Below are 19,353 nucleotides of genomic sequence, written 5' to 3'. Positions count from 1 at the left end.
TAGAAATAAAGAACATGAAATAATTTCACACAAAACTATAAACTGATAAGATTTTTACCTTTAATCTCTTCCAAAGTACTAAAAAAATATTAACTGATTAGACCTTTACATGTGTCTCTTTCAAAGTACTAACATGTACGGTACTTCTACATCTACGATACACATAGGCGTAGCTTGAAAGAAATTGATGGGGGGGGGGGTAATTTTTTTCTTTCTTAGAAGATGGTTTGCTTTATTTTATATATATATAAAGTTAAAAATATGGAGAAAACATGCTGTTGTTGTTCATTTACGACGCACTAGAGCTGCACAATGGGCTATTGGCGACGGTCTGGGAAACATCCCGGAGGATGATCCGAAGACATGCCATCACAATTTTGATCCTCTGCGGAGGGGATGGCACCCCCGCTTCGGTAGCCCGAATACCTGCGCGCGAAGTCGAGCACTTTACTGTAGCACAGTTTGACGAGGACCAATACCGCACACCCTCGGTCCCTACGCAGACTGATCCAAGTGGTCACCCACCCGCACACTGACCGTAGCCAGTGATGCTTGACTTCGGTGATCTGCTGGGAACCGTGTCTTAACGATCAGTCCACTGCGGGACGGAGAAAACATGGAAAAAATATGAAGATTTCTTAAAAGAGAAAAAATAAAGAAAATATTTTTAAAAAATTATGAAGGAAAAAAAACCGGAAAACAAAATAGGGAAAAGATACAACCTCGTCATCAGCTCACACGATTATATCTGCAAAAAAGAGTGCTTTCTAATAGTGTTTTAACATAGCCAAAGCAAAATACTATATACATACAATATGTGAGGAGCACCAAAAATTTGAAATTAAAATAGAACGAAAGGAAAAATAAAATATATCAAGCAATAAAAGGAAAATAAAAATTCAAGAAAATACAGAATAAAACACGAATTGTAATATATAAAGCGAGTTGCGAATTCATATGCGCTTACACTAATCGGCATTTTTTTAAAAATATTTTATTTTAATAATTTAAAAAAAAAAACTCTTTATCTTATTTATTTTCAAAAGGTATTTAATTATCAAATAAAATAGTTTGCGAAACATACTAATGAAGAAAATCAAAAACTCGTAGCTACATTTAATTTAAATGGCTTAAATTAAATAACTTAAAATGAATGAGCTGCAGGCAATTACAGGAGTTGGTAAGCGAAGCAAGTAGGGGACAGAGCTTTCTAGTACACTAAAATGATACTAAACTTTTGACTGAAACGCAAAGTGTTGATAAATAATCATTATAATTAAAAAGAAATTGGGAATAAATTAATTTTCAATAGGTACTAACTTCAAATATAATCTAAAAAGATGATACTTGTATTTTGTTTCTTTGAAAACATTGAATTTGAATTGTAACAAATTAAAAAAAAAAAACTCATTAAATAGTTATTTAAGACATACATAACCTTACAAAAAAGTGATAATCATAAAATTTTGTAAAATTGTATATGAATTTCTTTAAAGCTTTTCTACTTTATAAAAAAAAAATTACTTTTTGGGGTTTAAAAAAGAAATACTTTAAAAATTTCTTTTGAAAGTTTAAAAAATTATTCGGGGGGGGGGGGATGACGCTACACCTATGAGGAGATAAGAGTTAAAACGTAACAGTATAGGCAAGAATTGGAATCAATTGAACATGTGGTTTAACAGTTCATGGTTCATAAAATGGCATTACATAACTAATCTCATCCTAATATTCTCACAAAACAAATCAGTTTTTAATGTTTTTATTTGACACCTATTCTATTTATACTTTCGAGATTTTTTTAAAATAGTTTTTGAATTATATTTTTTAAGCAAGGGGAGGTACACGAATAAAACAAAAAAATATGTTAGAATGAATCAAATATCATCATCAATCATTTTCTGCTGGAAGATTTTTCACGATAAAATGTTCACAATTAAAAATATTTTTTTAATTTGAAAAAATGTCTTTGTTGGTATAATTTTTCAAAATCCAGTATAAATTGAGTAGTTGTTTGGTTACCTATTTCGACTAAGTTTAAAAGTATATTTTACAACCCACGCATTTCTGGGTTTACGGCTATCAATGTTTAACTCTAGAACATGTAATTTTAAACCCACCCCAGGAGACAAAGGAACTCCTGGATCAAGCTTTGGGACATTCAAGCCTTCGTGGAACTGTAATGATGGAACTAAACCGCGTTTTCGTTATGTCAAGAGGAAAACCACGAAATCATCTCGTGGTTGTCTCAACGGCAAGGTGATTCTAGCTAACCATTCTGTCTACCATTGAGGATACATTTTAGACCAGCATTGTGATCGGTGCGCGCCTGGAGTTAATTTCGAATCGGTCAGGGATAGCTGGAATTCGAATCTGGGTCACTAAATTATGGAGGCAAGATAGTCATTTATTTTTTACTGTTAAGTCTTCACGTGCTATTATTAAAGCGCTACTGTGTCACGATAACGATATTCCTTGTGTGAGGCTATGGGTTAACCATCTGTGCCCGAGCACAAGGAAGTTCGTGGGGGAATTGAGAATTAGGACGGTCAGTAGCGACGAATCAGGAAATGGTTTGGAGAGATTTGATTAAATGATTTTGTCCTAGTTTAAAAAAAATAATTAAATAGAAAATTGACAAGGCAGATCCGATATTCAAAGCTGTAATTGAAAACCTAGATAAATTATATTTATTTTTGCTTTTAACTTCAACAAAAATTTAGAAAATACAAATATTTCAGGATATTTATTAAAATGTTTAATAATTAAGGACACTTTCTTTCTTTAAGGAATTTAATGACAACTTTGAGCCCTGCGATATCTGTCGTTGTCCAAAATCGTGTTAATACTTGTCAACAGCTGTACATTTTGACGTTTTAAAGAATTTATAGTTACCTGAATTCTTATGCATAGCATTCATATTATGATTTTGTAATCATTAACTATTTGCTCTGCTGCAATATTGCTTAAGTTCAAAATATATTTTTATTTTTTAACACTCAGTGTTCTAAGGCATTTTTGTTGCAAGTAAGATAACAAAGTTTCATTTCTGAATACGTTTTTTATTTTATTATTTTTTTTTTAAAAATTGATATTGTAGAAAAAAGTTTGACGTTAAAATATAATCAATTTAATTTTCTATTTGTATGTATTTTGAATAAGGAGATGAAGTATAAACTATCTCGTTTTTCTATTGCACAAACATTGAAACTTTAAAAAAAATTACTATGTTAGCAATCGAAAAAAAATTTTTTTTTTTCCCATTGAGTTTATTTTTGATTAACCGAGCTCAAAGAAACTTTTTTTTTTAAATCTTACTTGGACGTTTATTGAAATTTTTAATAATCAATGACATTTAAGGCCACTTTCTTTTTTTAAGGAAATTAAGGACAACTTTGAGCCTTGCTATATCTATCGTTGCCCAAAATCTACCATATCCATTAACCATAATTATCAAAAGTGGTTACAACATCATCATATTCAATATTTTTGCTCTGACGTAACATTCATGATGTTTAGTAAGAAAGCTTTTTAAAACATTTTTTATGGAATGTCTAATTATTAATATCGATATTTAGGGATATCCAGCTCAGCTGTACTGTGCAATACATATTTTCTTACCTGTTATTCAACACAATAATGGCCACATTATTCAACAGAATTGAACACAGCCAACTTTTTAATTTGATCCATCTTGGAAACCAGAATTTTTGCATAATTTCATGAGACTTTAGTAAGCCTAAAATGCTTAGTAGGTGACTTTACAATACAATATGATGGGTGTAAGAGAAAAAAAATACTCATTTATGCATTTATTGGTAAAGAACCAACCAAGATTTATACTCAATAAAAAATTCTGGAATCAACAGCAACTTGTGTACATTTTATTATAAACTTCATTTTAGAATAGTACAAATTATAACATTAAAATTTTGTTTGATGCAAACAATATAGATTTCTAGTAATTATTGGTAATAAGAACTAGTAATTTTCATTAATTTAAAATTTTACACAAAAATATAAATTTACGTGACTAACCTTTGAGTTAACATAATTAAATATACATCTAAAAAAAGTTTATTTATAGTTGATTTATAAAAATCTGTATAAAAATATATTTCATAAAAAATTTTTTTTTCATGAAATACTAAAAATAAAAATTACACAAATTTCTCTCTCATAAAAGTACAAAACCTTTGATTACGGGTATTATCAAACAATAATACACCAAAACTTTTAAACTGTTATTTTGTAACTTTTTTTAACTTTTCACAAATGATAAGGTAATAAAATTTTTAATTTCTCACTTCTCGAACTAATTTCTTAAAATTATCCAAAAGGGAGTTCATAGGAAAAAAATAGGATGATTACACCAGGCATACATTAATATGACCTTCACAAGCAAATGAAAATATAAAAGACATGAAAGAAAATATGTTGAACATTACATTATAAAGTAACAATTAGAATTATCAATAAATCAATGATTTCATAGTTAGGAAGAGAATTCAAGAGTTTTAGGTGCAATTGAAAGAATTGAGATTCAGGAAATGTGGAAGACGAACAAGTAATCTAAATAAGCGCCAAACTTTTAAGTTGTCAAAATTTCCTTTCGGATTGTTAATGTCTCAAAATATTTCTGAAGTCCATCGCTATAAATGGCGAATTGCAGTTTAGCAGAACAATTAGATTTTTTTTATGGCAGCTGGCTTTATTACATGATTTCATTCAGGATAATGCCTCTCCCCTTTATTGAATGAGAATTATTTCAACTGTATCTAGGTGAACTTTCTTCTTAACTTTGAAATCACTGGTCAATCACTGGTTTCAAAAAATATCTATAAAAATTAGATAAATACATCTATAAATCTATAAAACATGTCTACATAAGATAAATGTGCTTCAAAAAGTACCTTAAAATGTTAGAAATAATAACTCCAAACAGTAAATCAGAAACAATTCCAAAGAGCTATTTATATAAGGTTTCCTTAAAAATTTTTAATAATGTAAGCATCTTAAAATTTAAAATTAAAAAAAATATAGAAACAAAGTAATTAATGCAATCCTTCAAGAAAACAATTCATTAAATTATAGCTTTTTAAAATCTATTTCTAAAATTAAGTTGAAAATTAGTAAATTTTTTAATTAAAATTGAGAAAAAAAAAAGAATCCAAAATTCACGGAACTATTTAACTGAATATTATCGTACTTCATTACAGAATAAAATTAAGACACATTAAAATAATAAATAGTCTTTGGATTATAATTCTTTTAGGCTAGTAATATTAAATAATTTAATGAGTGAAACATGAATATAGGGTCTTCTTATACTGTTTACCTCAGATGACAATAATATTGGATGACAGAAAACAATAAAATTTGGCACATTTAGTTATAATTAATTTAACACATTTATGCTTGCTATTTCAATCAGATAATAACTGTTTGTACTGTTTTATCTAAAAAGATTTACTTTTTCCATAAATTTAAGAACTTTATTTGAATCTAGATCTCCCATCCAATGTCCATTTCTTTTAAAATGAGAGCCAACAATAAGGGCATCAGCCGTGGAATAGTTCTTTAAATTTGCTTCTGTAACACCTGATCCAATCAACACTGGTATTTTTACTGCCTCCTTAAGGGCTAAAATCAAATAAAATGTTATTATAAGTCAAATATAGTAGAAGCATTACAATTAAAATGTGTAGAGAGGAGGAATAAAAACATTTGTAAAAATAACTATTTAAAGAAATTTTGATGGGAAAAAAATCATTCCAACTTCAAAATATCACTTCCATATGTTATTACGTCAATCAATCTATAATAAATTGCATTCATAGTTTAGTTTATATTTTATCTTATAACCGGTGATGAACAGCTGACAAAATTCTGAGTTTACAATTATCAATGTTTAACTCCATAGCCTTGTAATTTTAAACCCAATCCAGAAGACAAGGGAACTCTTGGACCAAGTATTGGGTGAAATTTGCTTTTGTGGAAGGCTTTTTGATGGAGTTAACCTGCATTTGCTTTATATGGACAGGAAAACTATGAAAACCTCCAATGGTTAGTCTGACGGTAAGGGGACTCTAACCCATGATCCTAATCATGTTAAAATAAAAAAATTTTTTTATCAAAGAATGTTAATACTTACATTAGGAAATATTCTAATCGTAAAAATAAATTTATAAAATTCTAGTATGGTGAATAATAGTGAACAAAGTTTAAGTAACAAAAACTATAACGTAAAAGAGATCACTTTAAAATATTTAAAAAAAAAAATTATACACTTCTGATTGCTCTTATTCTTTATTTATTACAGATTTAAAGATCAATAGAAAAAATTATAAATACATATTTGTTAAAACTAATAGACATTTAATGATTTCCTCAAAGTTTCAGTAATGTATTTAGTAAAACAATTTTTCTACTACATGGGTCAAATTTCAATAAATAAAATAATTATTAGCAAACTGTTTAAATAACAACAATGAACATCTGATGCATTGAAAATAATATTATATATATATATATATATATATATATATATATATATATATATATATATATATATATATATGTAGAATAAATCAAGGTTGACTTATCAAATTGCGTTCAAAATTAAGTATAATTTCAAAAAATAAAAAATATTGAAAAGCCATCTAAAGAGTCATCATATAATCTTTACCTGAATAAGACATATCTCCTGGGATTCAAACAATTGAAGTTATGGTTAAGAAATTAATTTATTTATCAAATTATATGATTAAAATTATTTTATGAAGTTCTATAAAAGTAAGAAAAAGTTTTTAAATTAGTAGATTTTATTTTTCTCCTTTTGTACATTTTAATTTTACTCCACATTGTAACATAAACAACAAGAAAGAAATATTTAAAAAAAAATTATATTAAATAAGCTGAATTTTAATATATTACCTAATCATATAAGAATTTTAAAAACCACATCCTACTTGGATTATCTTTATTGTCAATGACGAATTTGAGTAATTAATTTTAGAAAAAATAACGTGCGTATAATTTTATTTAAGTGATACAATGTAAGAATTAATTAAATTATACAGAAGATTTTCATAAACTTTACAATCCAGGAGATTTATGTATTATTAATTCTAAACTAATTTAAAAAAACATATATTTAATCTGCTTTTATTTCATTTATGCCATGAGACAAATTTTATTTAAAATAAGGTTAAGTTGCTTTAATTTTCGTTGAGATACTATGTCATTTATAATATTTTTACAACAATTATTATTCATATAAAAAATGGACAATAGATATTATAGAACTCATGACTTAATTATTTCAGAAACATTATGAGTTATCAACATAACATATCATATATATACAACATAACATATATATACAAAATAAGAAAAATGACCAAATAATATATTATTTGAATACAAATAGTATTTAATAAAATTACATTTTATTTTTCAGTATACATGTAATTTAAATGCAAAATAAAATCTTACAAAAATCTAAAAGTAATCTGGCAATATTTGTAAAAAAAATATAAAACATTCACCATTTTTTTCAATATATTTTTTCATAATTATTATGATCTCAAAACACTTTCAAAAATATTGTTTTTAAGTAAAAGATTTTATTAAAGGTATATTTTTGAAAGTATAATACCTCCTACACAAAAATTCTGAATTTTAATTTAATATGTTACATAACAATTATAATAAATATTCTGGATTTTAATTTATTAAAACTATTTTTTTCTCTTTTTTGAAAAATGATTTAAGACATATTTTTTTTAAAATCAAATTATCTTAATTTTTAACTGCTTTCCTCTAAGGCCTAATTTTTAGAATATCCTAGTCCTTGCTTAATTTTAGTTCCGCTAAGATTCCATAATTTCATAAAACAAATGAAACAATGAAAAAATTTAAAAAATTGAATAAACACGACAACCAAAGCTGACGTCTTCAAAAGGCACCAGCTGCGGAAGTCGTAAAAGCAAAACCTTTTCCATCAGGGGGCCAAGACAAAAGTCTAAAATTGCCCTCTCTGTACCCCAAAGGTTTTGCTAAAGTCCAGGAATATATAATATACAATATAAAATACAGAAGAATACAATATAAAATACAGAAGAATACAATATAAAATGCAATATAAATTACAGAAGCAAATACAAAAGAATACATAAGAATGATACGAACAAAAGCTTACTTAAAAATAAAAATCCAATAACTAGATAACACAACTGACTGCAAGACACAACTAAAATAAAATAAACATAAAAACAACGCCCCTAATCTGTGCAGTTTAAAAGAAAAAGGACGGAAGTTAAGGAAGCAGTGACATCATCAAAAGAAAGCAAAATTAAAATAAAAATTTTGATTGATTTTATATTTTTTTGCCAAAACAATATTCCAAACGATGTTCTTAAATTATTTTTTTTTCCTCAAAAATCTGTTCATTAAGGTGTTAAAAGATTAAGTTTTTATTAAAATCCCATTTTTGCAAATTTTTTTTTAGTTACATATATATTACAATAAAATTTATTTCTCTTTTTGAAAAAAAATAAATCATGGTAGGTGTGAAAGACGTAAGTTCAGGGAATGTATGGGTAGTCTATTTTTCTTTATATGCAACAGTTAGAAAATTTTTTTTAAAAAATAGTATAAAAAATAATAATAGACACATTTACCTCCTGAAAACATTATTGTATTTTTATTTTAAATAACTCACAGAAAAATTCATAAGAATAGTAAATTATAATAAAAAAAAGAAATACACAGTATAATAATTACATATTTATTTTAATTAAAAATACTAACCTTTGAGTTCATCAATTTTTGGAGGATCACCCGTTTCTGTACCAGTTAAAATAACACCATCACTTAGAAAGAATTCAGCTGCCTTAGCTGTCTGGCAAATATCCACATCTTGAGTAATAGCATGAGAACTAAAACAAATATAAAAGATTTTTATAATTGATTTAGCATAGTGTTATAAATTATTTATTGTAGTTATAAACAAAAATACAATAGGATATTGATGTTTTTTAAAAAATTTGAAGCAATATTGAGATACAATTTTAGTTTTGGGTGAACAGTAACTGTTAATACTTTCAAAGTAATTTGGAGTAAGTAGTTTTAAAGATTTTTAGAGCATTCATTTTATTTCATACTGAATTGTATTAAAAAATGCAGAATAAATAATTTAGAAATAAAAAAAAAATTTATCTGAAAAATTATCATTTTGTCATTTTAGAATGAGAGGAATTAAAATTGGAAATATGTATCTATATACTTGTTACAATAGCAAATAAACATAAATGCAACAGCAAAGAAAAAGACACAAGAGATTGTTTTAACTAACCATTTTTTCTTAATATATATAAACATTTGACTGAGGATATCAATTATGAAATAGATTTATTTCATGGGTTAAAAGAAAGCTCTTTTTAAAATAGTTTTAAAAAAACATTGGGCATTGTTATACACACATAAGATTCAAGAAAAACCGGAATACATTTTTTCTTATTCAGGGTGCAGATCCAACACCTATAATTTTACAAGAAAATGCTTTGAAATAAAATATTCTGTGATGATGTTTTTTAAAAAAAAAATGTGGAATCAAGCCTTTATTCTGCAAAAAGTATTGAGTAATATTAACAGTTTGTTTTACTTAAATGCAAAATGAACATTCAACATTATTTAATGTAATTAGTTTTTGATATAAAAAATAAACTTTTAAAATCAGGAAAAAAAAACATAAATACATCATTATTACCAATGCTTTTTCTTTACATCTGTAAAATACAAAACATCAGCACCAATGTTTTTAGCATATCTTAACAATGGACCAGCACATGCTTCCATTAACCCTTCATCAGCAACATGAGCAAAGACATAGCTCTCTGCACGGACAAATTGTAGTCCTACAATATAAAAGACAAAAGTCTACATAAAATTGTAAATGAATAATATCTTAACTTAAATTGCCATATAATCAATAAAATGTCGTAAGCATAGTAACATAATAAGTAAAAATTAAAAAGGTTTTAAGAATGAAATCTGCCAGACATAAAAGATCAAGTCTCCATCCCTCTCTCAATATATATTTATATAAGTTAATAAAACTTAATTTTCTTCGCCTTTTCCTTTATCCTTTTAGTCTTTATTATGTTATATATAGTTTATAAAACAGAAATTGTATAAGAGAATCAAATAGTATTGTGGGTCAAATTGGGAAAAAAATAGGAAATTTATTTTTTAATTTTCTACAAAGAGTAAAGAACAAAAAAATATTAATTTCTTTTGTTGTAAATTTCTGTTTCATAAATTTCTACAATGAATATTTAGATACATTTTTCAATAAAAACATAATTATTAAACAATTTTTTGATTTCTATGTATTATGAGATAAAATATTATAACTAATTTAATCAGCATTTTTTATAAATAATTCCAGTGAGATTCCTTGTTACTTTTTTTCATTAAAATTTATTTTTATTATTTTTTCTTTCATTTTTAAAAAATAAAAATAAGATTCTGAAATTTTCCATGATCTGAAAAATTCGCCTCAAAATAATAAATTTAATATGAATCAAAAGAAAATGATGATGAAAAATAAGTAATAAATTTTAGAATAGTTTATAAATCATTGTTATTGTTAATAGCAATTTATTTTTATGCACTATTTGTACAACTATTTGTACTAAAGGACTTGCAACAAAAAAAGAAAGAAAAAAAAAACTCCAGTATGAAAAACGAGCTTGAAATAGCATATATATACTACAAATGAAGCAAAATCCTTGCTAAACCTTTTTGTAGGCCATTGACTTTAGTGAAACTCTCCCAGTTTTTTATGATTTATTAACAATTTAACAATAGCATTTAAATAAGTATATTTTATTTTGCCAAATTTTATGCTTACATTTAAATTTCAGGGTGGTAAGTATTCTTCCCCTCAAACCACTTATATTAAATAGTTACTGGTACAAAATTATATAAAATAAGAAAATATTATTACAATAAAAGCAGTGTTTTACTCATATTAGCAGTAAAGTTGTTGAACAGTGCAAATGTTACATCAAAATAGGAGTCTCAGCAGAGCAAATTTTACACATCCTAACTTTCAAAACAAGTGTGTTAATTCTATTCAAAGGATTAAACAATAGATGGCAGTTTAAATGTGAGCGCTAAAATTAGTGTTCCCATTGTTATAATGGCAAGGCTAATATATTGTAATAGTTTTTGGGTTCTTCACAGGTGCATTTTCAAGATCACATAGGTGAAGTAATTTTCCCAAGGCTCATAAAAAGGTTTAATTATTTAATTAACTAGAGGGAAAGCTACAACTTTTCCCCATTTTCAACAGTGGCACATACAGCACTAACAGCAATTTATAAAGAAAATATTAGAAGAAAAAAAATAATAGTTTAACAGGTGACATGGTAAATGGAATAAGAACATTCTATGTTCTTCCTGTATAACTCCCTTTTTTTAAATTTTATTTATTTATTTATTTTGTTGAAATAGTTGGGTTTTTTTATTGACTGATAAATCAACCAAAATTACAATTTTGTATGGCAATTACAAGATTATACCAGATTAAATAAAAATTAAAGGTTTTTAACAAAATGATCTTTGCTATATTTTAAATGTTATTCTTTTCAACATCTGGAAACAGAGCTATAGATAAGATAAAACTAGTTCTAAGTATCATAAATACTTTGAATCAATTTTATCATAAGTATTTTTAATCAATGATGGAACAATTGAAACTCACAAATGTAAGAGAGACCAACATAATTTTGATTTAAACAATATGTCAAAACTATAAATTATCATTTTATATATAACTTAAAATTGTTCCAATATAAATTCTTATTATGTTAAAAAGAGTTTGTCGATTTCTATTACAAGAACAAGAAATTTGTGTATTTGTTTACTTATGGGAGATTTAGTATTTCTCTGTCTACAGTCATGGCAGTAGCAGTTTTTAACAATAACTCATTTTTCTCATGATAAATTATAGCTAAAATACACGCTGAAACAATGTACAAGAAATTTAATTACAATTGATGCTTTACCACGACATTTTGAAGACATAATAATGACAATTTTACAGAGTTTTAAATAATCCTTTTCATTTTTTAGAAGTCACTGCTTTATTGCATGATATAATTTGAATTATTACTAAAATTTTGGCTAACTGAAAAATATGTTTATGATATTGATCTATAATAATTAGTACAGTCGAACTCGTTTATAACGAGCTCAGATTTAACGAGAACTCGGATTTACAGAGGGAAATGAGAATATTTGGTTGGATCAATGCTAAGTCCATGGAACAGAAGTCGCTTTTAACGAGCAAGACCCAGTTTTAGCGAGCAATAGTTTTATGTCTTGCAACTTTTTTTCTCATCTTTCTGTCTTATCTTTTTTTCAAAATGATAAGAAATGAGCTTGAAATAAAAAAAAACACAAAAAAAAATTTTTTTTAAGTATGTAGATTAATGAAAAAAAAAAAAAAAATGTTTTGGTAAGAATCATTTCCTTTATTTTTCCTTCCGTTTATTGTTTCTTTCCTTTAAAACTGTAGCGCAACTAAAAATTTTTTGCTGGTTGGGGGGGGGAGGTTAGTTGTCATTAAATTAAGAAAAGTATTTGATTAAATTAAATTAAAGTAAGTAAGTATTAATTAAATTTTAAGTAAACTCAATCATTTGACCCCCCCCCCCCTCTTCTGGTCGCACGCCTGCCCTAAGGACCCTTTATTACGAGCACTCGGATTTAACGAGTACATGTTACGGTCCCTTTGTGCTCGTTATAAACGAGTTCTACTGTATATTAAAATAGAAAAGCAATTAAAGCCATATTTAAGGTAAATGATCACTACTGCAAATTGTTGTTCCATAATTCACATAAGGGTAATATCAAAAGTTCCCACAGAAAACAAAAATTATAAAAATTTAACTTTTTCTGTCAATCTTTAAAATGAGATGTAAAAATATAAGGCAAAAATATATTAGCTGTGAAAAATCAAGAGAAAAAAATATAAAACAAACCTGCAGCAAATGCTACAGCAGTCGCACAAAAATTATTTCCTGATAATACTTGAACCCCACAAGGTATTTTCCCCATGACATTTTTCACTTCTGAACAAACTCTTGTCATGACTGATGTTACTTCAGGACCGACTTGCTTTCCCATTACATATGGAACATCAAACATGTTTTCCACTATAATTCCATCCTGAAGAAAAGATTTACAAGAGACTTAAACTATCAAAATGATTTCAATGGTAAAGCAAAAGTGTTTTTTGATCAAATTTTTTCTTTAACTTGCTTGTGGATGATATATTGAATGTAAACCATAAAAAGCTTCCTAGAACAGGAAGAGAAACTTCCGATGTATCTCTCCGCTTATGTTATGCTTACGAGGCAATGTGTGAATGGACTTAATATTCTAGGAAGTTTTATTATTGTGATTTATGTTTAAATTTGCATAACCACTCTTAAAAGTTTCCTGTAATTTATAAATTCTAACTGGTTGCGAGTCTAAAACAAATTTTAAAGAAAATTAATATCAAAACATAGATTAAGTGTGCCATGTTTTGAGTGTTACCCCTTATTTGGCTATATTTGTGTAAAATATCACAGTTTGTTATTTTTTGGGTAACATCATAGCAAAGTCTTCCTAATTCATTTTTGGTTTGTTTCGGTGAAAGTTAGATTGAAACAACATGTTATATTGAAAAACTGAAAATATAATAATATTGGATGGTACGTTTTTTCAAGCTTAGGCATAAAAATCAGCAGTAGTAACCTGGAAGTCTTAGGATAAATTTTAACTCCTAGCGCAATCTATGCTTAGCTTTACACGGCCAACCATTAGTAGAAATAATAACACAAAATGTCAGTTATGTTCATTCTATACTAGATATGGCAGGACAGGATTTCAATGTAAAACAGAAAAAAAATTCAATACAAACAATTTGAATAGAAATAATTTTAGAGCCATCAAACAAAACTTAGTTTTACTAGACAGAGCTGCCAATTTTAATTACAGTAAAAGCTTGATATAACAAGAAGCCTGTCATTTTGAAAAGAGTAATATTAAAGATACTAAAATTGTTTATAATGAGTAAAAAGTTACTAGTTTTCTGTGACAGTAGAGGAAGATACATTTTTCTGCTTTATGAAAAAGTGTGAAAAAGAAAATGTTTCTATATGTTTTTATTTATGTCTAGCACCAATACAGAAAAGTGAGAAACAAACATTTCACCTTATTTTTTTTTTCTTTCAATCTCAATCCTTTATGCTAATAAAGCAAACATACATGAGCAACCACTCGCCACATTGTCTTCTTTTTATACAAAAGAAATAACCTTTTGCTACTTTCAGAAATTCTACTGCACACTTCAAATGGATGAACCTTTTGCATACCTCATATCTAGCTATACAATCGTATTTACTTTCTTGACAGCCTACTGTTGAAATCAACATTCAGTGTTATCAATTGTGCGAAAAACTATTATAGACTATTACACTACACTTATCTTTATTATTGTATATTAGCATTAAATATGAGTGGTTGCTTAAAGTGACCAGTTAGCTATGACAAATCCAACTACTATTATGGATTATTGTTAGAATGGACTTTTATTGTACTTATAATTTTCACTTTGAATGTAAAATAACTTATATACAGTTAAGAACAAATGATTAAAATGTATATATATAATAATTAATTATTGTACAAAAAGACAAACAGTACAATGAAGCATAAAAAGTGTAAATAAGTTATTAACACACCTAAATTTCAATACTTTTTTCAAGTAAAAATAAATAAATAAAATGAAGGTGACCTTACTATTTTACATTTCTTGTAGATGAGAGCTTCTTCACAAGCACTATCAATAAGCTGTTGTACAGATAAGCAAGATTTTGGAGTACCTATACACAACAAACAAATCTATATTTTAATAAAGCTTAAAAACACAAATTAATTGCATCTTATGGAATGAATACACAAAATTTAAAAAACATGTACGCATCATTCATTTAAATAATATATAACCTCTGGAGTATCTTTTAAAGAGAAGAATCAAAAACTAATTTAACAATTTGAGACATTGTATGCATTAACATAAAAGCCTGAAATAATTTTAATTCTTGTTAACTTTTAGTTAAACCAGGGCTCGAAAAAACTCAGAAATTTTACCCGTCCCTGAGGACGGCTTCTCCAACAATGTACCCATCCTCCTTTGAAACTAACCTGTCGCTTCTAAATAAATAAAAATATAATTTTCTCTTGTTTATTACAAACGTTTATATAAATTGCTCAGTGAATTAGTAGTTACTAGGATTACATTATACAGTAATAAAAGAAATACTAGGTTACAAATAGTAACCTAGTATTTCTTTTAAGAAATAATTTAAATGACAAAGGTCAAGTTATCTGGGATGTCAATTTATCCGAGGGTACTGCTTTTTTTAAATGAATCAAATATGACATTTGCCAGTTCCACAATCAAGCCAATGATTTACAGAGGTTTTTGTACAGAAATCTAAAAGGGGTTTTCCATTTCGGTAGATGTTCATAATTGCGTTTAACGCTTCTTGTTTAAGACCAGTACGCAATGTGTTTTTTTTTTTTTTGTTTTTTTCTTGTCAGTTTATTGATGAAAAGTCACTTTCAACCGCTGCAGTACTCCCAGACAGAGAAAACATCAATTCCAACATGCGCAGTATGTTGCTGTATTTCTAGATTAGAGGGTCATTTTAGAAGTGAGGCACTAGACTCTTGTAAGATAACATAAATTGAAAATGTATGACGAACATTATCGGGAAAATTACCGTCCGCGCGGACGTCGGATTCGACAAATTCATTGTCCGCGGGGAATTTCTGACCACCGAGGATGGGCGGGCGGGCGGTTTTTCGAGCCCTGAGTTAAACATGTTCTAAGTTCAAACATGTTCTAATTAAGACTTGAGAACATGTTTGAACTTTATTTAAATCTCTCATTTCCAATCATAAAATTGGAAAAAAGGAGAAAAAGAGGAAAAACATGAGAAATTAAAAAGAAAAATCTGTTTGGAAAAAAGAATCCTTTTATAAAGAAGTATCAAATCAAATATTTAATAAAAAGAGAATTTGAAAATTAAAAGAGTTAAAATTTTAAAGAGAATTTATGTACAGGGTGTCTAAAATATATGGAAACAATTAAGTAACTCAACAAATAAGCATGGGGGGGGGGAGTAATACTAGTAAAAAATTTTAAAATATGTGAAATTATCTTTTAAAATTTTGAATAGAAACAAAGAAACTCCAATTCTTTACTGCAAATTTAGACTTCTTTAAAAAAAAAATAATAATAATAATAATTAGTCTTTCAAGAATCTCAATTTGTTTCAAAAATGTCACTTACAATCTTGTTTTACTAAACTCTTTACTCACAAAAGAATTCAAATTTTGTCACATTTATAATTAAACAAAAGAAGCTGAGACCAAATCACATATATTTAACGTATACTAAGGTATCGGCTTCTGAATTTGGCAATTATATATTCCATATGACAATTCACTGATTTGATTTGTCAGATGATAAAAGTAGAAGAAAATACTTACCTGGCAATGCTTTTACATGAATCATTCCTATGACTGCACATTTGGTAGATTTAAAAAGACTATGGAAACGGGACATTTCGTTCTTACTTGTTAAGTTTTCAAAAAAGGAAGTTCAAATAATGTAAATTTATTTCAATGACAAATTAATATATAAAAAACACATTTGATATCCTATATTTTTGGATGTAAATAGACTTTATGTCCAAAATTTGTGAAGTCTAAAATTGTTTTTCATCACAATAATTATGCTATAACATATAAGTTTGGAATCAGTTAACTTGTTCTATGGTATGCAACTTTGACGCCTGTATTTTGGTTCAATAGGTAATTTCAGTTCATATGTTAAAAGGCTGCAAATGTTTATTTTTCTTACAATATATTTGTTATTTATATTTATTTAAATGCATAATATGAATTTGAAAACATTGAAATTGCACTAGGACATGCAACTTTAATGCCTATATTTCTGTACAATAAGTAATTTTTTATCTTCTTTTTTCCAAACAATTAGTTATTCTATAAGATTTTTAAGATTATAATAAGATTTTTTAAATTGAAATAAATTTCAATACAATTTTCAATTTGTACAAAATATATATAAAATATTCAAGTTTCGTTCTTTTTCCTGCATCCCCAAAAAAAACAGATATATTTACATATCAGATATATATGATTTACAAAATTGCATCTGGAATTCACAATAATTCAATTTTATAAAAATATTAAGGAATGGATAAATAGTATTTGAATAAATTGAGCAACAGATGCTCAAAAATTGTTCAGAGGAATTTATTTGAATAGAAATTGGAATAGAAGTCACTAAAAGAGAAGATACCAAAGCTTGAAAATAAGTTTGTTTGCGTTTTCATTGATTGATTGATGTAACCTAGAACGTTTTTAGTTATCTATTTCTGCTTTTAAAAGTTTTTAGGGTTTTAAGCATTTTAATATCCTATTTGGACGACAAAAGTTTAACCAAGTAATCTGTTTCTTAATAAAGTCACTAGATGTCGCTACTAAAGCATACAATAATGAATTGACATGAATGAATTCCCAACTCCCCCAAATTTCCTCCAATTCTGCAACTCAGAATGATCCTTATTAACAGTCTCTTATTAAATGTCTTAAACAATTAACATATGGAAATTGAAATGAAAAATAACAATATGAGAATGAAAAATAATATTCAATAATATGTTGAATGAGGGAATTCATTCAACTGTTCATTCATGTCAATTCATATCAAATGTTTGATTGTACCTGAAAATCATAAAAAAAGTTACTTAAGATTTAATTAATAAGGAAAAATCTAAAAATGTTAAAAAATCTAATAATTAAAGTTTTTATGTTCATCTTAAGTAGATTTGCTAATACATAGCCCATATTTATATATAATATACTTGTATTGTACGTTAACAATGTTAGATATTGTTTATTAAACGATTTTAAGTCAAAGTGAATGAAAATAACTGAACTAAGTCATTATTTTCAAGGCTCAAGGCCAAGGCTCAAAGTCACCCCATCCAGGGCTGAGTTTGTGCATTCGACTAATTGATTGTTTACAAATAATAAATAATTCAAATCAGCTTTTAGCTATGTGCAATTACTTCCCAGATGGCTAACAACAAATTTTAGATCAGATGTTGTACAATTCAGCATCTTTTAACTACTTTTTTATTAGGTGAAAGTTGGAAAACTGAAAATTCCTGCACAAAGTCACCCCATCTGATGGTACTTTGAAATTTGCTGAATTTTATTAAAAAATAAATTTAAAAATAAATATTGATCATAGTTTAAGCGTTGTTCACTACGGTCTGAACGAAATTCATATTAATTGGTTCACTATTTTGTTGACATCTTAGAAACCAATTTAAAAATGTTACTGTATTTTACTATCTATTATAAAAAAGTTTGATAATTATAAAAAAAATTAGAACTAAAAAATTGTTTTATGCGATGATCATAAGAAGAATATAATTAATACGAATTAATATTGCCAAAAAAATTAAATAAATAAAATTGCTCAAGTTTTATTTTTTTACAATAAATCATTCTAATTTAACAGTTTATAAAAGTCTATGTATTATAATGTTCGGTGTTGAGTGTTTAAAATTTTAAGCAAGTATTATTTTGCACACGGTGATGATGGCCATCTCTGGTATCTGGTATCATCTTTTAAATTTGAATAATATTTTTGACAAAAATATTTTTCGGAACTAAAGTGTACACAGTTTTTAAATTTACAATTTTTTAAAGTATAGATAATGGAAAGAGAGTTTTCAGATCCAGTAAAGAGTCCTTTACTAGAACAATTAGGTTCCTAATAGCATTCAACACTTAGAAAAATGTTTCGCATAATTTCATAAAAAAAATATCCGTGTACCCTTTTCATTGTTCGTCCCTCTTCTTTTGAGAATCAGATAAATCATTTCAGGGTGAATGCCAGAAATTGCTGCAAGCAAGACTAGTTGTCTCACTAAATTTGCTGATACCTTTATAAGCAAAAACATATGCAAATTAATTCTTATAACATTTTAGATAAACTTTATTTTGATATCTATTTAAAATAGTCGTTTAAGGAAATACTGGTAAGACTTATCTCCACACACTTTAGAGAGATTTTACAAAGGATTACAGCAAAATTATTATTCATCTATAATAGCTTCCTTTAACTCTAATGTTATTTTAGCTATTCAAAGCTTCATCAAAAATTTTCCGAAAAAAAATGGTTGTCGC

The 19,353-nt window shown here is 26.8% G+C and overlaps 1 protein-coding gene across 2 annotated transcripts; it reads right to left on the bottom strand.

The window, feature by feature from the left end:
- Positions 1 to 3,859: 3,859 nt before the first annotated feature.
- LOC107455299 (uncharacterized protein F13E9.13, mitochondrial) lies at positions 3,860 to 17,598 on the bottom strand. 2 transcript variants are annotated; one of them, XM_016072811.4, is made up of 6 exons: positions 16,618 to 17,598; positions 14,860 to 14,942; positions 13,053 to 13,239; positions 9,770 to 9,917; positions 8,812 to 8,939; positions 3,860 to 5,640 (listed from the first exon to the last, which is right to left on the bottom strand). In XM_016072811.4, the coding sequence occupies exons 1-6, from the start codon at positions 16,691 to 16,693 to the stop codon at positions 5,453 to 5,455; spliced, it is 810 nt and encodes a 269-aa protein (XP_015928297.3). In that variant the 5' UTR covers positions 16,694 to 17,598; the 3' UTR covers positions 3,860 to 5,452. The 2 variants fall into 2 exon arrangements, with proteins under 2 accessions (XP_015928297.3, XP_087017829.1); XM_087161703.1 differs by having other exon boundaries at positions 17,453 to 17,518.
- Between the last annotated feature and the right edge of the window lie 1,755 nt (positions 17,599 to 19,353).

This window comes from Parasteatoda tepidariorum, chromosome 4 (assembly GCF_982258835.1).
Source record: "Parasteatoda tepidariorum strain Cologne lab strain chromosome 4, Ptep-v5.0, whole genome shotgun sequence".
Classification (NCBI taxonomy): Eukaryota; Metazoa; Arthropoda; class Arachnida; order Araneae; family Theridiidae; genus Parasteatoda; species Parasteatoda tepidariorum.
This window is presented reverse-complemented; position numbering and strand designations above follow the sequence as displayed.

Excerpts from the sequence above, each read along its gene's own strand:
- LOC107455299 (XM_016072811.4), bottom strand. The coding sequence starts at position 16,693 with ATGTCCCGTTTCCATAGTCTTTTTAAATCTACCAAATGTGCAGTCATA. Across the intron at positions 9,918-13,052 it reads TGCTGTAGCATTTGCTGCAG|GACTACAATTTGTCCGTGCA; the intron begins GTTTGTTTTATA and ends TTTATATTGTAG. Across the intron at positions 8,940-9,769 it reads GATGTAAAGAAAAAGCATTG|TTCTCATGCTATTACTCAAG; the intron begins GTAATAATGATG and ends TATTTGTTTTAG.